The 27,911-nt window shown below is 37.8% G+C and overlaps 1 protein-coding gene across 1 annotated transcript in view; it reads left to right on the forward strand.

Annotated features, from left to right (window-relative positions):
• The first annotated feature begins 5,670 nt into the window (after positions 1–5,670).
• The window catches only part of Jing (jing), a 143,612-nt gene continuing 121,371 nt past the window's right edge, over positions 5,671–27,911 (forward strand). Inside the window, exon 1 of the mRNA XM_064071888.1 lies at positions 5,671–5,997. Within this exon, the coding sequence (XP_063927958.1) occupies positions 5,777–5,997 (221 nt within the window). The 5' untranslated portion in view covers positions 5,671–5,776. The remainder of the gene's footprint in view (positions 5,998–27,911) is intronic.

A 27,911-nucleotide genomic window follows, 5' to 3' on the forward strand; every position in this document is an offset into this window, starting at 1 on the left:
ATGGTGGAAAAACTTTTTTTTGGAGGTAATTGCATATTTGAACGATTGTGAGGGTAATTCGCGCCACATTTTCAAATTTTAGCCAATCAGAGTTGAGTACAGTAGAATTTGACCAATTTATAAATTCGCTACTTTGTCGTTAAATGGTTTCAGTTTGCGCACTTTGTAGTCACAAAATATAAAAAAACATCTTTTAAGTGTAGTAATAATGTTTGGTAGATTTGCCACTTCTTAGTAATAGTGGACATTTTTAAAGTTTTAATTAATATGGCTAATATGTCATGTGTCAGAATGATTATGACATTTGAACTTTCGTTGCCATTATAGTTACACATTCCGAAAGAGGCGGAACAAATCAGTGCCCACTTGACTGTGTAAATCATTTATGAAAGCTGTGGATAAAGTTACAATTGAAAAAAATCTAGTGACAACGAAGGTCATTATTTATGTCATCGGATTACAACCTTCAATAAAAAACAATGGCATTTTTTTAGTCATGATCACATTATACTTCAAACAAAAGTCTCCACATCATAGGAGTTCGAGAGCCAAATTACTTTAAAAACTTGACAAGGGATCACCAAGATTCTTTCAAACTACTTCAAATACAAAACAAAAGGAGTTCCCGAGATTTTTTCAAACTACTTCAAAACATTGATTAAATACATATATGTATTTAATCAATGTTCAAAACCAAATAAAAGAAGTCCCCAAAATTCTTTCAAACTACTTCAAAAACCAGACACAAGGGACCCTCGAGATTCTTTTAAACCTCTTCAAAAACCAGACACAAGGGGTCCCCGAGATTCTTTCAAACCTCTTCAAAAACCAGACACAAGGACCCCCCGAGATTCTTTCAAACCTCTTCAGAACCCAAACAAAAGGAGTCTCCGAGATTCTTTCAAACTACTTCAAAAACCAGACACAAGCGACTCTAAAGATTCTTTCAAACCTCTTCAGAACTCAAACAAAAGGAGCCTCCAAGATTCTTTCAAACTACTTCAAAAACCAGACACAAGGGGTCCCCGAGATTCTTTCAAACCTCTTCAAAAACCAAACACAAAGGGTCCCTGAGATTCTTTTAAACTTCTTCAAAAACCAGACACAAGGGACCCCCGAGATTCTTTCAAACCTCTTCAGAACCCAAACAAAAGGAGTCTCCGAGATTCTTTCAAACTACTTCAAAAACCAGACACAAGGGGTCCCCGAGATTCTTTCAAACCTCTTCAAAAACCAGGCACAAAGGGTCCCCGAGATTCTTTTAAACTTCTTCAAAAACCAGACACAAGGGATCCCCGAGATTCTTTCAAACTACTTCAAAACCCAGACACAAGGGGTCCCCGAGATTCTTTTAAACCTCTTCAAAAACCAGACACAAGGAATTATCGAGATTCTTTCAAACCTCTTCATAACCAAAACAAAAGGAGTCCCCGAGATTCTTTCAAACCTCTTCAAAAACCAGACACAAAGGGTCCCCGAAATTCTTTTAAACTTCTTCAAAAACCAGACACAAGGGACCCCTGAGATTCTTTTAAACCTCTTCAAAAACCAGACACAAGCGACCCCCAAGATTCTTTCAAACCTCTTCAGAACTCAAACAAAAGCAGCCTCCGAGATTCTTTCAAACTACTTCAAAACCCAGACACAAGGGGTCCCCGAGATTCTTTTAAACCTCTTCATAACCAAAACAAAAGGAGTCCCCGAGATTCTTTCAAACCTCTTCAAAAACCTGACACAAAGGGTCCCCGAGATTCTTTTAAACTTCTTCAATAACTAGACACAAGGGACCCCCGAGATTCTTTCAAACCTCTTCAGAACCAAAACAAAAGGAGTCCCCGAGATTCTTTCAAACCTCTTCAAAAACCAGACACAAAGGGTCCCCGAAATTCTTTAAAATTTCTTCAAAAACCAGACACAAGGGACCCCTGAGATTCTTTTAAACCTCTTCAAAAACCAGACACAAGCGACCCCCAAGATTCTTTCAAACCTCTTCAGAACTCAAACAAAAACAGCCTCCGAGATTCTTTCAAACTACTTCAAAACCCAGACATAAGGGGTCCCCGAGATTCTTTTAAACCTCGTCAAAAACCAGACACAAGGGGTTTCCGAGACTCTTTCAAACCTCTTCATAACCAAAACAAAAGGAGTCCCCGAGATTCTTTCAAACCTCTTCAAAAACCAGACAGAAAAGGTTCCCGAGATTCTTTTAAACTTCTTCAAAAACCAGACACAAGGGACCTCCGAGATTCTTTTAAACCTCTTCAAAAACCAGACACAAGGACCCCCGAGATTCTTTCAAACCTCTTCAGAACCCAAACAAAAGGAGTCTCCGAGATTCTTTCAAACTACTTCAAAAACCAGACACAAGCGACCCGAAAAATTCTTTCAAACCTCTTCAGAACTCAAACAAAAGGAGCCTCCGAGATTCGTTCAAACTACTTCAAAAACCAGACACAAGGAGTCCCCGAGATTCTTTCAAACCTCTTCAAAAACCAGACACAAAGGGTCCCCGAGATTTTTTTAAACTTCTTCAAAAACCAGACACAAGGGGTCCCCAAGATTCTTTCAAACTACTTCAAAACCCAGACACAAGGGGTCCCCGAGATTCTTTTAAACCTCTTCAAAAACCAGACACAAGGGGTTATCGAGATTCTTTCAAACCTCTTCATTACCAAAACAAAAGGAGTCTCCGAGATTCTTTCAAACCTCTTCAAAAACCAGACACAAAGGGTCCCCGAAATTCTTTTAAACTTCTTCAAAAACCAGACACAAGGGACCCCTGAGATTCTTTTAAACCTCTTTAAAAACCAGACACAAGCGACCCCCAAGATTCTTTCAAACCTCTTCAGAACTCAAACAAAAGCAGCCTCCGAGATTCTTTCAAACTACTTCAAAACCCAGACACAAGGGGTCCCCGAGATTCTTTTAAACCTCTTCAAAAACCAGACACAAGTGGTTCCCGAGGTTCTTTCAAACCTCTTCATAACCAAAACAAAAGGAGTCCCCGAAATTTTTTCAAACCTCTTCAAAAACCAGACACAAAAGGTCTCCGAGATTTTTTTAAACTTCTTCAAAAACCAGACACAAGGGGTTCCCGAGATTCTTTTAAACCTCTTCAAAAACCAGACACAAGGACCCCCCGAGATTCTTTCAAACCTCTTCAGAACCCAAACAAAAGGAGTCTCCGAGATTCTTCCAAACTACTTCAAAAACCAGACACAAGCGACCCGAAAGATTCTTTCAAACCTCTTCAGAACTCAAACAAAAAGAGCCTCCGAGATTCTTTCAAACTACTTCAAAAACCAGACACAAAGGGTCCCCGAGATTCATTCAAACCTCTTCATAACCGAAACAAAAGGAATCCTTGAGATTCTTTCAAACCTCTTCAAAAACCAGACACAAGGGGTCCCCGAGATTCTTTTAAACTTCTTCAAAAACCAGACACAAGGGGTCCCCCAGATTCTTTTAAACTACTTCAAAAATCAGACACAATGACGAATTTGTTACGACCTCAAGCATGATATCATTGAGCTCCAAAGCGACGACAGTAGTGGCAGCGGGGACATTCTGCTGCCTGATCTTCCAACAAACGAAGAATCCCTCAAGAAATTATTCGAGGACATTACAATTGCGGCTATCCAATTTTTAGCAATGAAGTTGTTTAGAAAATTTGTAATGTGAAACTTTCAAACTTTTTAAAAGTTTGGAAGTGAGTTATTACATACTTCGTTTCAATATCAAGGGTAGAAAGTAGCATATGTCACTATCTGTCACTTTCCACCCAAGAGATGGAAATGAATGTCACTTTCGACCCTAGAACGCACCTCTCGATTTCCCACAAACTATTTGCGCAAAACTCTTCATCATCACTCCCTGATCACGTTCCTCACCTTCAACAGTTGTACAAATACCCCCTTGTGTCAGAAAAAAATATTTAATGTTCGCCATATGGTTCGCGCCAAATTTAGGCAACCAACTATACAAGCAATTATCACACGAATTCCAATAACTAAATGATCGTCGGAGCAAGAAGTTCCACTTTTAGGAGTACATTAATTTGTAAAGGGGTGTGAAGCGCCCTGTCTTCACTAAAAACCGACATTACACCCACGCGTGTTGATGACCATAAAAAGTTGGGTTATGTTAACAATAGCGACCATTAGAGTTCACGAATGAGAAATTTAATAATTTTTTTGTGACAAAAGGAAGCATTTGCACAACATTTGAAGATGAGGAACGCGACCAGAGGGTGCTGTAGAAGAGTTTTGTGCGAAATCTAGAAGTGCGTTTTGTAAAATTTTAAAGTCGCGATCTTTTCTATAGAACCACTCCCTAGTGTAAATTTTCAAAATTTGTTTGGTGTAAGTGACCTTGACGGGTTTCTGGGGGAAAACATGTGTCAAAAATTTGACAGGTTAGATGGCCCCATTGTCAATGTAGATATTTTATTTTAATAAATAGATGAACAGAACATACAGTCTGCACGGGATACAGTGCGGTATAGCTGAGGGCAACCGAAACATTCGTGTTGTGCTAGTTTCGATTGCCATGTCAACTACCGCTACCAACCGCGTTCGGCGTAAAGTACTACATGACAGCGCTACCAACTTGACTTTTTATCGAGTGGTTCCGTAGAAATGACCACTACTGTACCTTCTAAATTTCTTTGCGTAATTTTTAAATTCCAATTTGGGCAATTGAACCGGAGAATCCATAATTCTTTGTTCTCCGAGTCCATTTGTGTCAACAATTTTTGATAACTTGTAAACGGAGAATTTTTGTTCGATCAACATTTGAAAAAATTTTGCTTTTTAAATATACAGGGTAAAATCCTTAAAAAGCAGCATTATAGCATGCCATAGTACCATAGTAAATGTTTTGATGGAAATGAGCGCCAAATCTAGACAGAGCTGAACCTCCACTGTGCCACTCATTTATGGAACACTCTGTAGGAGTCATCGTTTGCAGACAATTTTGTGTCTTTTTTGAATATTTCGATGTTCCAAAAATTAAGTCCTTTTCTCAGTTTGCTACTTTTTTTTACCAAATTAAAACTGCACCGTCTTTGATTTGTTTAAATCATAAGGCACACAAAAACTACTGCAAATAACATCAATTTTATTTTTGTAAAATTTCTGATGGCAATACAAATGGGAAAAGTCTAACTGCGCCGCTTAGCTAATTGAATTTTATTTGCAATGTTGGTAGCATAAGTACGGGAGTTATCACCGTAAAAATTCATCCATTGATAATGTGGAGCATCTCGGGGATATGGTTCGAAGGAATCTCGGGAACCCCTTTGTTTTGGTTCTGAGAGTTCCTCCTAGTAGTACCGTCACTCGTAAACTTTGTTTATAGTCCACATTTCGACGAGGCGGCAAACCCATCGCCCACTCTCCAACCTCTCCCGTCCGAGTCCACTCCGTATCCCTCTTCACAGTTTAACCGCGAGGTCAAGGCCGCCAAAGCCACCGCCACATCTCCTTCCGGCGACTCGGGAGGTTGCACCGTCCGCGTTCCGGCGGCCCGCGCTCGCGCCGCTCCGTCCCGACGTTTCGGGCCCGTCGCGGTGCATCCTCGATGTCATTACCCGCACGCCGGCTCCGGCGTAAATTATGTAATTGCGGGCTGGCCAATGAACGGCGCCGCATGCACCGGCGCTGACGCAGGGAAGGGCCGTGACGTCACCCATGCAGGCCCCCGCCCCGCGGCGGCGCGCGCCGCTCGGCCGGAGGAGGATCGGCGTGCCGTGCGGCGACGGCAGTGTGTTCTCAAAATGGCAGACGGGTTGTGTTCGGGAGAGCCAGTCGACGAAGATGTAACCGCAGTGACAGCGCAACCGATGGCGACGAGCGGTGGTGAGGTGGTGGGCGCGTTCTGCTGTGCTGGTGGTGGTGGTGAGCTGTGCGCGCTGGGCGAGCCGCAGGGCTTCCTGGAGGACGACTGCAGGAAGAAGCGCTGCGTCGACCGCTACGACAGCTCGGAGTCTTCAGACAGGTTCGTTGGGCCGTCGGCGGCGGTCAGTGTCGCGGCCTTTACCTTAACCGCCGAGCAGTCGAAACCGAGAGTGCACTCGATTTCGAGCTGGCCGCCGCACCGCACTTTCGCGATTACTACATACGTACCCGTTTGGCCGGTGTCAACGACTTCGTCGTCATCGACGTCGGGTTGTTGCTTGTTGCGTATTCCGGGCACGACCTCGCCGGCTGGCGAACGTGAATGCAGCGGTGCCTGCGTGAGGATGCTATTTCGGTGCAGTGGGCCGGATGCGGCACCTCGACACCGTCCGCGGTAAACAAACCGATGCGTTCGGTCGTGTCTTTCGCTCGTTCTACGCAACGTCCCACACGCAGCCTCGGATATCCACTTCTTTTCACCAGAAACAACAAAGACCAAGCTACGCTCGGTACTTTTCTATATCTATCTAGTCGAACTCCTCAAGTTCTCCTGCCTGGGAAACCTCACGAGGAATGTCGAAACCACGGACTTACTCGACTCTCGTCCAAATACAAACGTTTCAGAACCACAAGCAGGTGCTCACCGAACTACTACGGATTTAAATACACTGACTCCATTGTGGTGCTAACCAAACAACTACAAAAACGCGCTTTCTTTCTAGCATTATTAAACTTTGAACGTGTCAAAGACGCCACCTCCAGATATCACATATAACATAACAAGAATTTGAACTGCCGCCGCCTTCAGAACAAGCCATAAACTCTCCTAAAAGGGACCAAGCCAATTAAACGAACATAACTCGGTTCATAACTCCAGACTCGCTAATGTAAACAAGATGGGAAGACGCGTAGTCTGCCAAGCTGAGCGATTTAAAAAAACAGCTGATGCGAAACTCCAAAAAAACTTGCAAATCGGCGCAGTTTGCACTCACCTTCAGGTGAACAAGCTTCGGCGCAGTTGGGGTTCGCCGAAATTAACCCAAAGAAAATTCGAAAAGTTTCCCCAAATGAGGAGGAAAGAGTGCTTTCATTAATAACAATAATAATAATAATCATCATTTATATTATTATTTTATAATAAGATGATCAATATCAATAATTCGGTATGAAGTGTTAATGTTCCTATAGTCTTTCCCATAACATCTCAAGCAACCGAGAGTTTTATTGGCTTTGGAAATCATGTTATCATAATGATCATAAAAAGTTAATTCAGAATCCAAAGAAACTATCTAACTCCATCTGAAGATCATCAATATGTTTTTCACTGCGGATTGCTCTATAAATCTTCATATAATCTGCAAATAAACAAAGTAGCTTCATAAACTAGAGTCAATATCATTAATAAATAAGGAAAAAAGTGTCGGACCCGAATAGAACCTTGATATATTCCTGATGTTACACTCTGCTTACATGAAAATGAGAAATGTCAAAAAGGATCATGCATAATTGGTAGAATTTCATCCCACTTTACTCCCCAATGGTCAACTTGACATGATTGACATATGAAACCAAAATTTGCCATTGATTAGTACTTCAACTTCAAGAAAACTTGTAGGGGAAAGGTGCCTAAAATGATCCCCCTAAGGGAGAAATTCTTTAAAAAATACAAATTATTATTATTAAAAAAGTTATCAAGGTTTTTCCAGGGCCTTACAAAAGGATCATTTTAGGCATCCCTATAGGTAAAATGATCCCTCGGCATGGGCATAATGATCCCTTTGAATTTTGACCATAAGGGGACAGCATCAACAAGAAAAATCAAATCATGACATAACTGATAAATATTTTATTTCAAAAATTAACAAAAAAATAAATTCTTAAAAAAAAAATAAACAAAAAAGTTTGAAAAGCACCGAAAATACGGGGTGTATAATTTCTGGAAGAGTTTGAGACAATACTTTAGTCATCAGTACGTGCTAAGATAAGACTAATTTTGCCAAATGGGATACCCTCCAAGAAAAGAGAGGCCGGGTGGGCGGGCCTACTACCTGCTAAGATAAAATTGAATTTGGCAAATGATATATCCTCTAAGCAAAGAGAGGGTGGGTGGGTGGGACTAGTTACTGCTAAGATAAAACTGAATTTGGCAAATGACATACACTCTAAGAAAAAAGAGGGTGGGTGGGTGGGGTTAGTAAGTGCTAAGATAAGAACGAATTTGGCAAATGATATAGCCTTTAAGAAAAGAGAAGGCGGGTGGGCGGCTCTACTAACTGCTAAGATAAAACTGAATATGGCAAATGATATACCCTCTAAGAAAAGAGAGGGTGGGTGGGTGGGGCTAATACTTGCTAATATAAAACTGATTTTGGCAAATGAGATACCCTTTAAGAAAAGTGACGGCGGGTGACTGGGATTAGTACCTCTTAAGACTGAGAATTTCCCAAAAATAGAACACGAAAATCCCCAAAAATGCTTTTAAATTATTTAAATTTCCCTGTCTTAAGAGGTACTAGCTCCACCCACCCTCCCTCTCCTCTCTTAGAGGGTATTTCATTTGCGAAAATCAGTTTTATTTTAGCAGGTAGTAGGTGGGTGGGGCTAGTAACTGCTAAGATAAAACTGGTATTGGCAAATGGTATTCTCTCGAAGAAACTAAAGGGTGGGTGGGCGGGGTTAGAGGATATGTCATCTGCAAAAATCAGTCTTATCTTAGCAGGTAGTAGCCCCGCCCACCCACCCTCTCTTTTCTTGGAGGATATGTCATTTGCGAAAATCAGTCTTATCTTATTAGGTACTAACCCTCTAACAAGATAAAGGGCGGATGGGCCGAGCTAGTGCTTGGCAAGATAAGGCTGATATTGGCAAATAACATACATTCTAAGAAAATAACGGGCGGGTGGGTGGGGTTAGTACTTGCTAAGATAAAACTGATATTGGCAAATGGTATTCCCTCAAAGAAAATAAAGAGTAGGTGGGCGGGGTTAGAGGATATGTTATCTGCAAAAATCAGTCTTATCTTAGCAGGTATGATGTTTTTTTTGTGTTCTTATTTGAAATGATAGAAACTAGACAAGAAATGGGGTGGAAAGTAACTTTTGGAGGTCGAAATCGATAACTATCTTTGGTTAAAATTGTCGAAAATTGGTTGAAATTTTCGCAAGTGGAAATTTAGAAGAAAATGTCTTTTGTTAAGTTTCAAAAATTGTCGAAAATTAGTCGAAATTTTCATTTAACAAATTTTGTTTTTGAAAAAGTTGTCCAAAAATTTCCAAAAAATCTGACATAGATTTCGTCGTTCTGATTCCAACATGGTATTAATTTTCTAGATTTTGCAATTTTTCGATTTGGGTTTCTACAGAAAAGAGGATTTTGCAATTAAACTCCGCCCTTCGGCTCACGATGAATAAAGCAATCATCACAATTGAGACGGGGTGGGTGGGCGGGGCTTATATTTTGTCCATTTTATCTTAATATACGAAGTCTTCTTTTCCCAATAAGAAACTGACAATATGTTTAACTATCCTGTTATAGAAAGAAAACTCTATATTAAAAAAAAAAAACGATCAAAAATTAAGCCCCACCCACCCGCCCGATCTCAATTGTGATGAGTTTTTCATTCCTAATCGGACAGACGGGCGGAGTTTAATTGCAAAATTCCCATTTTTCTACAAGAAATTATCATTTATGAAATATGTTTTTAACACAATATTTCTCTAAAAAATTGTATCCTTTTAAAAGCATATTTCATATGGCAATTTCTTGTAGAGAAAAGAGGATTTTGCAGCTTTGGTTCATGATGAATAAAACATTCTTCACAATTGAGAACGGGTGGGTGGGCGGGGCTTATATTTTGACCATTTTATCTTAATATACGAAATCTTCTTTTCCCAACAAGAAACTGGCAACATGTTTAACTTTCTTGTTGTTGAAAGGAAACTCTATGTATTAAAAAAAAAATAGAAACAAAAATTAAGCCCCACCCACCCGCCCCTATCTCAATTGTGACGAGTTTTTCATTCGTTGTCACACCGATGGGCGGAGCCTAATTGCAAAATCCTCATTTCTCTATAAGAAATCATCATATGAAATACGTTTTTACCTCAATATTTCTCTAAAAAATTCTACCCTTTTAAAAACATATTTCATGTGGCAATTTCTTGTAGAGAAAAGGGATTTTGTAACTAAACTCCGGGAATGGGTGGGTGGGTGGGGCTTATATATTGTCCGTTTTATCTTAATATACAAAGTCTTATTTTCCCAATAAGAAACTGACAACATGTTAAACTATCTTGTTATTGAAAGAAAACTGTGTATTAAAAAAAACAAAAAAAATTCAGCCCCACCCACCCGACCGATCTCAATTGTGATGAATTTTTTATTCCTAATCGGACAGAGAGGCGGAGTTTAATTGCAAAATCCTCATTTGTATACAAGAAATTATCATATATGAAATATGTTTTTACATCAATATTTCTCTAAAAAATTCTACCCTTTTAAAAACATATTTCATATGGCAATTTCTTGTAGAGAAAAGATGATTTTGCAGCTAAACTACGCCCTTTGGCTCACGATGAATAAAACATTCATCACAATTGAGAAGGGGTGGGTGGGCGGGGCATATATTTTGTCCATTTTATCTTAATATTCGAAGTCTTTTTTTTCCAACAAACAACAGGAAACATGTTTAACCATCTTGTTATTGAAAGAAAACTCTATGTATTAAAAAAACCAAAATAAAAATTTAGCCCCACCCACCCGCCCGATCTCAATTGTGATGAATTTTTCATTCCTAATTAAGCCAAAGGGCGGAGTTTAATTGCAAAATCCTCATTTCTCTACAACACATTATCATATGAAATATGTTTATATATCAATATTTTTCTAAAAAATTCTACTCTTTTAAAAACATATTTCATATGGCAATTTCTTGTAAGGAAAAGAGGATTTTGCAGCTAAACTTCCCCCTTTGGCTCACGATGAATAAAGCATTCATCACAATTGAGAAGGGGTGGGTGGGCGGGGCATATATTTTGTCCATTTTATCTTAATATTCGAAGTTTTCTTTTCCCAATAAAAAATAGAAAACATGTTTAACTATCTTGTTATTGAAAGAAAACTGTATATTTAAAAAAAAACAAAATAAAAATTTAGCGATCACGATCCGGGATCATTTTGCCTCAAGAAAAAGTGATCATTTCGCCTTAGGTAGCATATCCGCATTCAAAAATTGTAAACTAACCTTCAATTTTTACATGCGGTAAAAAGATCATAACTAACCTACGACTGAAATGTATCTAATTCTGTCAAAACAACTACCACCGCTATAAGACCTTTCAAATGGAAGTAATGGACTTTTAAAATATATCTTACCTTAGATCAGAGGTGCTTATTTTACATATTTTGGCACAAAACTGTGCAGAATACACAGAACGCCATCAAACTTTCAGAAGGTACTAATTACAGAGCGCTTAATCAAATGACAGTTATGTTTGGTAGATGGAGCCACAAATTTTCTTACAATTGATGGGGATCATTTTAGGCACTTTTCCCCTAAATGGGAAAAGTAACGGCGCAGTTTGACATCACCGATACCTATTGTTAGCTAAAAAGAGAACCCGACAACACTCTTTTGACAAATTATGACAATTTTCTCTTCAAACACACTGAAAGTAGAAAATATGACGTGCCAAAGAAGCAAAAAGCATTTGTAAAATATACATATTGTGTGTTGTCGTAAACACAACGCTCTGTATAGTTAAAAATAATTCTAGAGTGTAATCGTCAAACAACCGTATGTGCATTAAATTGTACATAATTACAAGCTAAGTGGTCGTTACTTTGGCACCAAGGTCTCCTACTTGGTAACTTAAAGCAGCCAGCATTGGTACCACTACTTACCACATTGCCGCACTAACTGTCAAAATAGTTTACGCAAAGTAAACAACATAGTAAAAACCCACTATATCGAAAATGGACGCCAAAATTAGCGATGTTCAACCCAGATAAACCGAGAAGTGGAAACTTCAAGCTAAAAATACCTTGGTTGCTTCCAGTCGGATATTTATGACGCAGATACGACCATGAGGGACAACAAGTACTGTTTATGTGTCCATTTAAATAATTGCAAATAACCACACAAATTGCGTGTATTCCGAATGACAGCGGCACGCTTGACACTGATGACACGGACGTCAACGAAAGCCTGCTTCACACAATGACACAAAGATCTGATCATTGTTAATCAAATTGATCCATAAACATATTTTGACAACTCGGTGTAATATTTCTGAAAAAGATCTGCAGCGATTTTATTTTTTGCATAACGTAATAAGTGGAGAAAGTTGCAAGTTACTACTATTATTATTACGGAAACATGTACTTCTTTTTTTGTTTTCACGTCGGCCTGTGGGATTAAAGTTTCTTCGACTATTATTCTAATTAAAGTGAGGTTTACACGCATTTTGAATTAACATTAATTTCTAATTCAAGTTAACTTGTCGCTGCAAAAAGTAGTGAAGGACTTGTTACTTTAAACATTTAATAATCGTGAGAATTACCATAAACGGGCTAAAAACGTGTAACCCGTAATCAGAAAGACTAATCTAGCGTTACGTGCATATTTCTGCATTAATTAACAAGTTAGACTCATCGTGCGCAATTTTGCATCCACAATGGCTGATCTTATTTTTTTTGCAATCGATTTTTCTAATTATTTTGTAGTTGTGAGTCGTGCGCTTGCGCCCGATCTTCGCCGACCCAGCCCGACGCGCTTTTCCCCATAAACAACATGTTTAAACAAAAAACATGACGTGACCCGTTGGTTTGACAGCGGTCATGTCAGAACGTGTTTGCGGTTACGTCGACGGTAAACAAAACAATCGCGTTTTGTTCTTTTACTTGCGTTCGCTGCGTTGCATCGCTTCCAGGACGTCCCACACGCACTACACGTTTTTCAGATGGTTTTGAACCTACGGTAGACGAATAACGGTTACGTCAGCTTACAGCAGTTCTGGTTTGGGAACGTAGGAATCTCGAGGTTTAGACGAAAATGTCTGGCACACGTTCCGAAGCGGGGACAGGTGCTTAATGAATTGAATTAATCTCAATGACAAAGCACTGGTGATTGTCTTGACAGGTTGTTTGTAGAAAAAATGAAAGCACTCCGATCTCGCGTCGTGCGTCTTGCATTCCGCAGCGTTCGAGCGAATTCGGTGGCGAAGTTCGAGGAAGTTGGCCGCAACTATGTTGCGTTTAAATTGAGTGGTAGGTTTGACTGGCACAACTGAACTTCGTAATCACTGTGACCATTGTTGCCAACCGCAGTTTTATGATCACGGCCTAGTTTGGAAAATTTTTTGAAAGCGGGTGTAGTTCTGTGTACTATTATATCTTGCTTTTGATGCTGTTAAATTCTGAAATTAAGCTATTGTTTTATTCGTAAATTTTGTAAAGTGCGGTGAAATTACGAATTAAATTCAGCAACAATAGTGGTGTTTTCAATTACGTGGTTAATTATAAGATTAAGTCAAGGGCTTGTTGCGTAATTCCGTTGTTGCTTTCATGGAAGTAATCACTGTGTATAAATTACTTGGAATTGTGGGGGGTTCATCAAAGTTTATATTATTGTGTTTCTACTTCCCGAGCCTAAACTAGGACTAGGAAGTATGTGGTGAATGGCTAAATTAATTTTTCTCGACGTTGCAAAGCTCCTAGACTACGGAAAAGTAGGTCCCATTCATCAGAAATGAATAGACAGACTCACCTTGTTTTGTAGCTTTCTGTTAGTACTTATGTTACATTAGGTAAAACATGTTTAAAATGGTAAATTTTTGTAAGAAAGTATCGATTTTGCAATCAAGCTCCGCCTTTCAGTGTGACAACCAATGAAAAGTTTATCACAATTGAGTTGTTTTTCTACATACATTTGAACAACACGATGCTCAAAAACATGTTTTTTATTCCTTGTAGAGAAATAAGGATTTTGCAATTAAGCTTCGCCCTCTTGGCTCACGACGAATAAAAAAAATCATCAGAAATGAGACAGGGTGGGTGGGCGGGGCTTATATTTTGCCTTTTTTTTTCTTAATATACATTGCCATTTTTTCACAAGAAGAAACTTAAAACATACTTAAAATGGTACATTTTTGTAAGGAAATATGGATTTCGCAATTACGGGGCAAAATCGATATTTCTTTATACAAATTTTCCATTTTAATTAAACCTGTGTTTCATGTTGTGAAAAGAAGTCTACGCATATTAAAACTAAAAGACAAAAATTAAGCCCACCCACCCGCCCTATCTCAATTGTGATGATTTTTTTTTTATTCGTCGTGAATCAAGGGGGCGGAGCTTAACTGCAAAATACTTATTACCTTACAAAAAATTAAAAATGTTTTTGAGTATCGTGTTATTCAAAAAATACCAAGTATATTAAGAATATAAAGGCAAAATTAAACCCGCCCACCCACCCCATCCCAATTGTGATGATTTTTTTATTCTTAGGAACCTTAAATGCGTTTAAAACGGTAAATGTTTGTAGGGAAATGTGTATTTTGCATTTAGGCTCCGCCCCTAGGTCTGGCAACGAATGAAAACGTCATTACTAAATATTTAGATTAGGTCAGGTATGGGTAGGACGTAATCTTTGGCTTTAATTTTTTTTGGTATATATATAGGATTCTTTGAACAACACGATAGCGAAAAACACGTCTTACATGGTAATTTCTTGTAGAGAAATAAGGATTTTGCAGTTAAGCTCCGCCCTCTTGGCTCACGACGAATAAAAAAATCATCAGAATTGGGACAGGGTGGGTGGGCGGGGCTTATATTTTACCTTTTTTTTTTTCTTAATATACATAGCCATCTTTTCACAAGAAGAAACTTAAAACGTGGTTAAAATTGTCCATTTTTGCAAGGAAATATGGATTTTGCAATTATGGGGAAAATCGAGATTTCTTTATACAAATTTTCCATTTTAAACATGTGTTTCATGTTGTGATAAGAAGTCTACACGTATTAAAACAAAAGGGCAAAAAGTAAACCCGCCCACCCACCCTATCTCATTTGTGATGATTTTTCTTATTCGTTGTGAGCCAACGGGGCGGAGCTTAACTGCAAAATACTTGTTTCTTTACAAGAAATTAAAAACATGTTTTTGAGTATGTATTGTGTTCTTCAAATAATACTAGGTAAATCGGCGGAGCTTAACTGCAAAATATTTATTTCCTTAGAAAAAATAAAAAATATGTTTTTGAGTAACGTGTTATTTAAAGAATACTAACTATATTAAGAATAAAAAGGCAAAATAAACCCCGCTTACCCACCTCTTCTTAATTGTAATGATTTTTTTTATTCTGAGAAACTTAAAACACGTTTAAAACGGTGAATATGTGTAGGGAAATGTGGATTTTGCATTTGGACCCCGCCCCTAGGTCTGGCAACAAATGAAAACTTCATTACTACATATTTAGATCAGGTCAGGTATGGGTAGGACTTAATCTTTGACTTTAATTTTTTCTTGATATACACCGTATTCTTTGAAGAATACGATACCCAAAAACATGTTTTACACGGTAATTTCTTGTAGAGAAATAAGGATTTTGCAATTAAGCTCCGCCCTCTTGGCTCACGACGAATAAAAAAAATCATCAGAATTGAGACAGGGTGGGTGGGCGGGGCTTATATTTTGAATCTGCCAAACTGAATGCTTTGAAATTTTGCAGATGTTGTCAATTTATGGTACGCATATTCATTTTTTAATCAAAAAATATTCGCTTATCCTATCAGATTTAGGAATTTAACTCGTTACTGTGGAAATTTTCAAGTTAACACCTATTAAATTTAACAATTTCAGTTTTGACAAGTTTCATAGGGGCAAAGTCAATCTTATCTTAGCAAGTACTAGCCCCGCCCACCCGCCCTCTATTTTGTCAGAGGGTATGGCATTTGCCAAAATCAGTCTTATCCCAACAAGTATTAGCCCCGCCCACCCACCCCTATTTTTTCAGAGGATATGTGATTTGCCAAAATCAGTTTTATCTGAGCAAATACTAGCCCCGCCCACCCACCCCTATTTTCTCAGAGGATATATGATTTGCCAAAATCAGTTTAATTTGAGCACGTACCAACTCCGCTCACCCGCCCCTATTTTCTCAGAGGATATATCATTTGCCAAAATAAGACTTATCTTTGCAAGTACTACCCTCTCAGGAAACAAAGGGCTGGTGGGCGGGGCTAATACTTGCTAACATAAGTCTTATTTTGGCAGATGACATATCCTCTGAGAAAATAGAGGGTGGGTGGGCGGGGCTAATACTTGGTAAGATAAGACTAATTTTGGCAAATGACATATCCTCTAAGAAAGTAAAGGGTGGGTGGGCGGGGCTAGTACTTGTTAAGATAAAACTGATTTCGCCCCTAATAATTTTGTAAAATCATGTGAAATTTAATGGTGTTAAACTGCAAATTTCCGTAGTTACGAGTTAAATTCCTAAATCTACGAAATGTGCAAAATATCAATTATCGAATTTGTATAAAACTCCTAGATCTAATAGTTCAGGTAGGACATTTTTTTTGCGTAGAATAAGAACTTGACTACTTCCTTCTGGAAAATATGCACATTCCCTTCAGAGCTAAGGAATTTCGACTTTATCGTAGAGTTTGTTTAGTAATTTCTCGTAAAGAAATAAGCATTTTGCAGTTAAGCTCCGCCCCCTTGACTCACGACGCAGAAAAAAATCATCACAATTGAGATAGGGCGGGTGGGCGGGCTTATATTTTGCCTTTTTTTTTTCTTAATACACATAGCCATCTTTTCACAACAAGAATCTTAAAACATGGTACATTTTTGCAAAGAAATATGGATTTTGCAATTATGGGGTGGAACCTAATTGCAAAATCGACATTTCCTGGTACAAATTTTCCATTTTAAATATATTTTGAGTTTCATGTTGGGAAAAGAAGTCTACACATATTAAAACAAAAAGACAAAATGTAAACCCGCCCACCCACCCTATCTCATTTGTGATGATTTTTCTTATTCGTTGTGAGCCAACGGGGCGGAGCTTAACTGCAAAATACTTGTTTCTTTACAAGAAATTAAAAACATGTTTTTGAGTATTGTGTTCTTCAAATAATACTAGGTAAATCAAGAAAAAAAGACAATATAAACCCGCCCACCCACCCCTTCTCAATTGTGATGATTTTTTTATTCTTAGAAATTTAAAACACGGTTAAAATGGTAATATGTTACTTTCTCGTAGAGAAATAAGGATTTTGCAGTTAAGCTCCGCCCTCATGGCTCACAACGAATAAAATAAATCATCACAATTGAGATCGGGCGGGTGGGCGGGGCTTCATTTTGCCTTTTTTTCTTAATTTGCGTAGACTTATTTTGACAACAAGAAACTTAAAACATGTCGAAAATGGTAAAAACTAAAAACTTCTCGAAATCATTCGCGGAAATGAAAAATGACAGAGGTGGCAAACTCAACCCTTGTAGCACACCGGAATTTGAATAAAACTGCTATACCCTACATCTCGGGTGGTTTTCAGAATAAGAACCCAATCACTTCAGGAAAATTTCCAAATATCTGACTTCATACTCGAAAACTAGGAAATTTCTGTTTTCCTATGAAGATTATTAGCACAGAAATTCGATGACAGTCTGTTTGATGACCACTGGTTGACATTGTTCGCAACTTTGGATTTCTTGGAATCGTTTACGAAAATTAAAAATTGTAGTGGACCTAAATCAAACCCCTAAAGCATTCTGAAAGTTAAAATCATCGAATTTGTATAAAACTGATACATCTAACACTTCAGTAGAATAAGAACTTGACTGCTTCCTTCAGGAAAATATGCACATTCTCTTCAGAACTAAGGAATATCGACTTTATCGTAGGATGTATTTAGTAATTTCGCGTCGAAAAATAAGGATTTTACAATTAAGCTCCGCCCCTCGGCTTACGACGAATAAAAAAATCATCAGAATTGAGATTGGGCGGGGCTTATATTTTGCCTTTGTTTTTTGTTAATATACATAGCCATCTTTTCACAACAAGAAACACAAAACATGGTTAAAATAGTACATTTTTGGAAGGAAATATAGATTTTGTAATTCTGGGACGGAGCCTAATTGCCAAATCAATATTTCCTGATACAAATGTTCCATTTTAAAAATGTGTTTCATGTTGTGAAAAGAAGTTTACACATATTGAAACAAAAAGGCAATATGTAAGCCCGCCCACCCGCCCAATCTCGATTGTGATGATTTTTTTTATTCGCCGTAAACCAAGGGGGCGGAGCTTAACTGCAAAGTACATATTTCTTTACAAGAAATTAAACACATGTTTTTGAGTATCGTGTTATTAAAAAAATATTAGGTATATTAAGAAAAAAAAAGGCAAAATAAACTCCGCCCACCCACCCACTCTCAATTGTGATGACTTTTTTTAATTCTTAGAAACTTAAAACGGATTTAAAATGGTAAATTTTTGTAGGGAAATATGAATTTTGCCATAAGGCTCCCCCCTAGGTCTGCCAACGAATGAAAACTTCAGTACTACTTAGATCGGGGCAGGGATTAATTGGCTTTAATTTTTTTTTTTTTTTTTGATCTACGTAGTATTCTTTGAACAACACGATACTCAAAAAACACGTTAATTTCTCGATGAGAAATAAGCATTTTGCAGTTAAGCTCCGCCCTCTTGGCTCACGACGAATAAAAACACTCATCAGAATTGAGACAGGGTGGGTGGGTGGGGCTTATATTTTGCCTTGTTTTCTTAACATGTGTAGACTTATTTCGACAAGAAGAAACTTAAAACATGTCTAAAATGGTAAATTTTTGTAGTAATCAATTTAAATTCGCCATTTTCATTCTACAACCCCTTTAAATAGGGCAAAAGTTGAACGTCGAGGTTACCGTCAACGGTAACTTCAACGTCAACGGCAAGTTTGTAAATCCCACTTTATGACACAAACGACAGACAGACAGACGGAAACGGGAGATCAAAAAAAGCCAAAATTGGAAGTTTGTGAGTGAAAGATGTCCCGTGGGTGTCATTGCGGTCACAAATTGTCCCAAAGCTCGTTATCGCAGTCGCCCAATTTACAATATGTGCATTTTTTCCGGTGATTAAAGTGCGATAATCGTCGTCTGGTCGTAAACCGGCAAGTAAACGACCAGCAAAAAACTGCTTACCATTTCCCCGTAACAATATAAACGTTTTTTGTTTTGAAAACTTTGAACTTGCTAAGTTGCCGTTTCTAAATTTACCGTACCAAATCTCCGAGTACGCCTCCCACGTTCGTTAAATCCGTCATTAATAAATAAATTATTTCTACATCTTATTGCATAATGGAATCTGAAACAGTCTAATTTATCACACCGCCTACACGTTAATCGCACATTAAAGCAAATATTTATTAATAACCGCGAGTTTATTTGTAGATTCGCACTCGCCGTTTTATTAATACATAATTTGAATTAAAATAACAGATTACGTCGTGTTGTTTCGTAGTTATCGCTCCAACTAAAACAAAGAAAGTGTGACCCAAATACAATACATTGCTTGTTTATATTACTTGTTACTTGCAACTAATTAGCAATTTGCTGCTGACCTACCCGAAGCATTATTATGTAGACCAAACAAAGCAGCGTCATTATTTCTATTTCATTTGGGTCGAGAGTTGTTGGTTTTCGCAACCGCCGCCCGGTCACCATAGAGACGTGGAGACCGTGTCTGTGTGCCTGTCGCCGCGTCCGACCAACTCCGAATTTAGTGCACGATATAGACAAAACGCTTCATTTTGTTATCGCCGGACTGATAACATCGCAAACACTGGTATCAAGGTCGGCATTTTCGCGTCGATTGGCAGCAAACGCCACAATTTCCACGTTGCTGCGGCTCCCCTATTTTTATTTTAATTTCGGTGCGAGGAACCGGAACGTCTTCATTCAAAACTACAGCTGAATTCGTGTCGGAGCACAGGTGTTAGCCGTGCGAATTTTCGAAAAAGGAAATGATGCTTGGTGGAGTCGCGGTTTCGGGTATTGAAAAAAAATGCATTTTAATTGGCGGATTTGCATAATTGAAAACGGCGTACAGTGGAAAAAGCCGGATCTTGGGTGGCTGCTATTTTTAGGTGCGAGGTTTCGGTGGAACCTGCCAAGACTTTTTAAAGTGTGAATTTAAAAAATCGTTGGCTAAAACGAAAAACGATAAAGGTCCCATAGCCAACCCTTGAAGCACCCCGAAAATAAGGAAATTTCGTTACTACTTCCTTATGGAAAATATCCATATCTGTGAAACCTGTCGCCGCCCTTTCCACTTCAGAACTAATCGATTTCGATTTTATCGCAAGGATTGTTCAGAACTTGACCTTTGCCTCATTTCCAAAAATGTATCATTAAATTCGTCACTCTGGTAACCAGTTTTTGATATTTATTGCTACTTTAAACGTCTTCGACTCGTTCGCGGAAATGAAAAATAACAGTGGTGTCAAACTCAACCCTTGAAGCACACCGGAAATTGGAGTGATCGAATTTTATTCACTGCTATATCTGACTTCATTCATAATCGTTTGGCTACACTCTAAAACCAGAAAATTTCGGCTTTCGTTTGAAGATTATTAGCACGGAAACCCTATGACAGTCTCTTTGATAACCATTTTTTGACATTATTCGCAACTTTGGGTTTCTCGGAGTCCTTTACGAAAATTAAAAATTGTGGTGGTCCCAAATCAAACCCCTGAAGCACTCTGAAAAATCAAAATATATTCGCTTATCCCCTGTAAAAAATTGATGACGTCAGCTAAAAATTTTGCCGCGTAAATATTATCTAAATTATGCAAAATATGATCAGTCTAGACTTGTGATTTATCACTGCATTCATATTTTTTAGATTTGCTTTTAAACAGGGTGATTCAAAAATATTAATGACTGAATTGTTAAAAAATAAACATCCAATTATATTTAAGAATTCAACTCGTTTTGAAATGATGAATCCGTAAACTCGAACAATATTTTTTGAGATTTGGAATGAAACAATTTTTGAATTTTTGGAGTTTTGTTCTTTTAGTTAAATAATCGAAATATGACAAACCCTAAAACGGAAAAATTTTAAATTGAGAACTTGAAAAATTAAAAATCAAAAAACTGCACTGGAAAGTTAAAAATTGAAAAATCAAAAGATTGGAATTAAAAACTCAAAAATTGCCAAACAAATTATCAAACAAAATATTCAAATGTTGAAAAATCTAAAAATAAAAAAAATCAACATGAAAACTGGCATTTCGAATTCGATTTTATGAGATTTGTTTTTTTTTCAATTTTTAGATATTTAAATTGTTTTAATTTTTTGATTATACAGTTGTATAATTTTCCGATTTCTCATTTATCCGACTTTTCAATTTGTCGATTTTTTATTTTTAGGAAGTACTAGCGTCGCCCACCCACCCTTATTTTCTTAGAGAATATGTCATTTGCCAAAATCAGTCTTATTTTGGCAAATATTAGGTTATTAGGCAAGTACTAGCTCCGCCCACCCAGCCTTTATTTTTTAGAACAATAACTCATGCCAAAATCAGTCTCATCTTGACAAGTACTAGCCCCGCCCACCCACCCTTTATATTCTTAGAAGAGTAGGTCATCTGCTAAAATCAGTCTCATCTTAACAAGTACTAACCCCGCCCACCCACCCTTTATTTTCTTAGAAGAGTGGGTCATCTGCCAAAATCAGTCTTATCTTCACAAGTACTAGGCCCGCCCACCCACCCTTATTTTCTTAGAGGATATGTCATGTGCAAAAAGCAGTCTCATACTTAACAAGATAAGATTGATTTTGGCAGATGACCTATTCTAAGAAAATCAAGGGTGGGTGGGCGGGGCTAGTATCTTTTCTTGGAAGAGTAGGTCATTGCCAAAATGAGTCTTATTTTGGCAAATATTAGCCCGGCCTGCCCGCCTTTTATTTTATTAGAGGGTAGGTTATTTGGCAAGTACTAGCTCCGCCCACCCAGCCTTAATTTCTTTAGAACAATAAGTCATATACCAAAATCAGTCTTATCTTGACAAGTACTAGCCCCGCCCACCCACCCTTATTTTCTTAAAAGATATGTCATTTACCAAAATCCGTCTCATCGTGACAATTACTAGCCCACCTGTCCCCCTCTTTTCTCAGAGAATATGTCATTCACCAAAATAAGTTTTACCTTATCAAGTACTAGCCCCGCCCACCCACCCCTGTTTTCTCAGAGAATATGTCATCTGCCAAAATCAGTTTTATCTGAGCAAGTACTAGCCCCGCCCACCCACCCCTATTTTCTCAGCTAATACTTGCTAATATAAGTCTTATTTTGGCAGATGACATATCCTCTGAGAAAATAGAGGGCGGGTGAGTGGGGCTAATACTTGGTAAGATAAGATTGACTTTGGCAGATGACATACCCTCTAAGAAAGTAAAGGGTGGGTGGGCGGGGCTAGTACTTGTTAACATAAAACTGATTTTGCCCCTATTAATCTTGTAAAAATTTGTGAAATTTAATAGTGTTAAACTGCAAATTTCCATAGTTACGAGCTAAATTCCTAAATCTACCAGAAATGTGCAAAATATCAATTATCGAATTTGTATAAAACTCCTAGATCTAACACTTCAGGTAGGACATTTTTTGTGTAGAATAAGAGCTTGACCACTTCCTTCTGGAAAATATCCACATCCCCTTCAGAGCTAAGGAATTTAGACTTTATCGTAGAGTTTGTTTAGTAATTTCTCGTAAAGAAATAAGCATTTTGCAGTTAAGCTCCGCCCCCTTGACTCACGACGCAGAAAAAAATCATCACAATTGAGACAGGGCGGGTGGGCGGGCTTATATTTTGCCTTTTGTTTTTCTTAATATACATTGCCATCTTTTCACAACAAGAAACTTTAAACATGGTACATTTTTGCAAGGAAATATGGATTTTGCAATTACGGGGCGGAGCCTAATTGCAAAATCGATATTTCCTTACACAAATTTTCCATTTTAAACATATTTTAAGTTTCATGTTGTGAAAAGAAGTCTGCACATATTAAAACAAAAAGACAAAATGTAAACCCGCCCACCCGCCCTATCTCATTTGTGACGATTTTTCTTATTCGTTGCGAGCCAACGGGGCGGAGCTTAACTGCAAAATACTTGTTTCTTTACAAGAAATTAAAAACATGTTTTTGAGTATTGTGTTCTTCAAATAATACTAGGTAAATCAAGAAAAAAAGACAATATAAACCCGCCCACCCACCCCATCTCGATTGTGATGATTTTTTTATTCTTGGAATTTTAAAACACGGTTAAAATGGTAATATGTTAATTTCTCGTAGAGAAATAAGGATTTTGCAGTTAAGCTCCGCCCTCTTGGCTCACAACGAATAAAGAAATCATCACAATTGAGATCGGGCGGGTGGGCGGGGCTTCATTTTGCCTTCTTTTCTTAATTTGTGTAGACTTATTTCGACAACAAGAAACTTAAAACATGTCGAAATTGGTAAAAACTAAAAACTTCTCGAAATCATTCGCTGAAATGAAAAATGACAGAGGTGCCAAACTCAATCCTTGAAGCACACCGGAATTTGAATAAATCTGCTACACCCTATATCTCGGGCAGGAATTTTGGTTTTCAGAATAAGAACCCAATCACTTCTGGAAAATTTCCAAATATCTGACTTCATACTCGAAAACTAGGAAATTTCTGTTTTCCTATGAAGATTATTAGCACAGAAATTCGATGACAGTCTGTTTGATGACCACTGGTTGACATTGTTCGCAACTTTGGATTTCTTGGAATCGTTTACGAAAATTAAAAATTGTAGTGGACCTAAATCAAACCCCTAAAGCACTCTGAAAGTTAAAATGATCGAATTTGTATAAAACTGCTATATCTAACACTTCAGTAGAATAAGAACTTGACTACTTCCTTCAGGAAAATATGCACATTCTCTTCAGACCTAAGGAATATCGACTTTATCGTAGGATGTGTTTAGTAATTTCTCCTAGAAAAATAAGGATTTTACAGTTAAGCTCCGCCCCTCGGCTTACGACGAATAAAAAAATCATCAGAATTGAGTTTGGGTGGGGCTTATATTTTGCTTTTGTTTTTTCTTAATATACATAGCCATCTTTTCACAACAAAAAACTGGTTAAAATGGTTCATTTTTGCGAGGAAATACGGATTTTACAATTATGGGGCGGAGCCTAATTGCAAAATCGATATTTCCGTACACAAATTTTCCATTTTAAACATATTGTAAGTTTCATGTTGCGAAAAGAAGTCTACACATATTAAAACAAAAAGCCAAAATATAAGCCCGCCCACCCGCCCTATCTCAATTGTGATGAATTTTTTTAATTCGTTGTGAGTCAAGGGGGCGGAGCTTAACTGCAAAATATTATTACTTTACAAGAAATTAAAATCTTGTTTTTCAGTATCGTGTTGTTGAAAGAATACCATGTATCTTAAGAAAAAAAGCCAAAATATGAAACCCGCCCACCCACTCCATCTCGATTGTGATGATTTTTTTATTCTTAGAAATTTAAAACACGTTTAAAACGGTAATATGTTAATTTCTCGTGGAGAAATAAGGATTTTGCAGTTAAGCTCCGCCCCCTTAACTCACAACGAATAAAAAAAATTATTACAATTGAGATCGGGCGGGTGGGCGGGGCTTCATTTTGCCTTTTTTTCTTAATTTGCGTAGACTTATTTTGACAACAAGAAACTTAAAACATGTCGAAAATGGTAAAAACTAAAAACTTCTCCAAATCATTCGCTGAAATGAAAAAACTCAACCCTTGAAGCACACCGGAATTTGAACAAAACTGCTATACCCAACATCTCAGGCAGGAATTTTGGTTTTCAGAATAAAAACCCGATCACTTCCTCCAGAAAAATTTCCAAATATCTGACTTCATTTATAACCGTTTAGCCATATTCGAAAATCACGAAATTTCGGGTTTCCTATGAAGATTATTACCACAGAAATAGTCTTTGATAATCAGTGGCTGACATTGTTCGCAACTTTGGATTTGTTGGAATCGTTTACGAAAATTAAAAATTGTAGTGGACCTAAATCAAACCCCTGAAGCACTCCGAAAGTTAAAATGGTCGAATTTGTATAAAACTGCCATATCTAACACTTCAAGTAGGACATTTTTTTGTGTATAATAAGAACTCGACTACATGCACATTCCCTTCAAAACTAAGGAATTTCGACTTTGTTGTAGGGTTTGTTTAGTAGTTTCTCGTGGAAAAATAAGGATTTTACAATTAAGCTCCGCCCCTCGGCTTACGACGAATAAAAAAAATATCATCAGAATTGAGATAGGGTGGGTGGGCGGGCTGGGTTTTATATTTTGCATTTAACTTAACTTCAAACTTATTTCTTTACAGGAAATTAAAAACATATTTTTGAGTATCGGGTTGTTCAACGAATACTATGTATATTAAGAAAAAAAGGAAAAATATAAACCCCGCCCACCCACCCGATCGCAATTGTGATTATTTTTTTATTCTTAGAAATTTAAAACACGTTTAAAATGGTAATATGTTAATTTCTCGTAGAGAAATAAGGATTTTGCAGTTAAGCTCCGCCCTCTTGGCTCACAACGAATAAAAAAATTCATCACAATTGAGATCGGGCGGGTGGGCGGGGCTTCATTTTGCCTTTTTTTTTCTTAATTTGTGTAGACTTATTTTGACAACACAAAACTTAAAACATGTCGAAATTGGTAAAAACTAAAAACTTCTCGAAATCATTCGCGGAAGTGAAAAATGACAGAGGTGTCAAACTCAACCCTTGAAGAACACCGGAAATTAAAGTGTTTGAATTTGGATAAAACTGCTATATCCAACATCTCGGGCAGGAATTTTGGTGTTCACAATAAGAACTCGATCACTTCCTCCTGGAAAATTTCCAAATATCTGACTTCATAACCGTTTAGTCATATTCGAAAACCAGGAAATTTCGGCTTCCCTATGAAGATTATTAGCACAGAAATAGTCTTTGATAACCGGTGGCTGACATTGTTCGCAACTTTGTATTTCTTAGAATCGTTTACGAAAATTAAAAATTCACTACAATTAAATCAAACCCCTGAAGCATTCTGAAAGTTAAAATGATCGAATTTGTATAAAACTGCTACATCTAACACTTCAGGTAGGACATTTTTTTGTGCATAATAAGAACTTGACTACTTCCTTCTGGAAAATAAGCCCATTCCCTTCAGAACTAAGAAATTTCGACTTTGTCGTAGGGTTTGTTTAGTAAATTCTCGTAGAAAAATAAGGATTTTACAATAAAGCTCCGCCCCACGGCTTACGACGAATAAAAAAATATCATCAGAATTGAGATAGGGTGGGTGGGCGGGCGGGGTTTTATATTTTGCATTTAACTTCAAACTTATTTCTTTACAAGGAATTAAAAACATATTTTTGAGTATCGTGTTGTTCAACGAATACTATGTATATTAAGAAAAAAAGAAAAAATATACACCCCGCCCACCCGCCCCATCCCAATTGTGATTATTTTTTTATTCGTAGAAATTTAAAACACGGTTAAGATGGTAATATGTTAATTTCTCATAGAGGAATACGGATTTTGCAGTTTTAAGCTAAAAAATTCATTACAATTGAGATCGGGCGGGTGGGCGGGACTACATTTTGATTTTTTTTTTTCTTAATTTGTGTAGATATATTTCGACAACAAAAAACATAAAACTTGTCTAAAAAGGTTAAAACTAAAAACACAGGTGTCAAACTCAACCCTTGAAGAACACCGGAAATTAAAGCGATCGAATTTGAATAGAACTGCTATATCCAACATCTCGGACAAGAACATTTGTGTTTGGAATAAGAACCTGACCACTTCCTTCTGGAAAATTTCCAAATATCTGGCTTCATTCATAGCTGTTTCGCTACACTCGTAAACTAGAAAATTTCGGCTTTCCTGTAAGAATTATTAACACAGAAACCTGGTTACAGTCACTTTGATGAAAAATCCGGATTTCAGTAAAACTCCTATCTATATTTTCATTCTACATATTTACTTCAGAATTAAGAAATTTCGACTCTATTTAATTTAAATTATGTAACAAACTAAAATCAAAAATAGTGATTTGTGTTGTGGAGTGGCAATACTGAGGTTAACGTTTAAAAATGCTAAATCTGTATATCATACTCCGTCTACTTTCTTTCTAGGTTTGTGAACCAAACTGACTTCAAAACTAACGATTTCCACAGACGTTCCACGAAATATAGAGTACGCAGTAATTCACAGACCTAGAAACGAAGATTTTATTTTCGTGTTCAATAAGTTAGCTTGTCGAAGTCCAATTTTCCGAGTACAAGTTGTCCGCCAACCCTTGCATTTGCATTTGGGGTGCTCCATCACGCTCGGCCAAATCTCGTAGGGGTGTTCAGAGGACAATAACAAATGAATCATCTCCCGATAAACGGATCAAGTAACACATGGACGGGAGGCGACCAGTGGCGCAGCCGGAACGAAATTAATTAAAAAAGCGATCGATAAAAAATCGCCGAAAGGGCTCTTTCTGGAGGTGCCGCCGCCGCTGCACGTGCAGCGATAAACATTCGCTGCTATTCAATTCTAGTGGCATAGGAAGCAACAAACAACGCCGATTCCGACGAAGCGATATTAAAAATTGCAAGTATGCACCGATGAGCTGCATCCGGTTGCAGCCGGTAACCTGGCAACGTGTAACATGCTAGATGCCTGATAATTGCATCCGAGAACTCCACCGTGCGAAAAATGTCAATAACTGGTTCTGGAGTAAGCGAAACGGCTGTGACTTGAGGCAGCTAGAAATTTTCCAGAAGGAAGTGGTCAAGTTCCTGCGCGAAACACGAAGTTTCCTGGCCGAACTTGTTAGATCCAGATCGGATCGGTTCGGCTTCCGGTGTAGCGCAAGGGTTGGGTTTGAGGCTGGCATTGTTTTCGGGTTTTGTGAACGATGCGC

This window comes from Zophobas morio, unplaced genomic scaffold, assembly GCF_036711695.1.
Source record: "Zophobas morio isolate AGI-343-1 ecotype UQ-CSIRO unplaced genomic scaffold, CSIRO_AGI_Zmor_V1 ptg000041l, whole genome shotgun sequence".
Lineage (NCBI taxonomy): Eukaryota > Metazoa > Arthropoda > Insecta > Coleoptera > Tenebrionidae > Zophobas > Zophobas morio.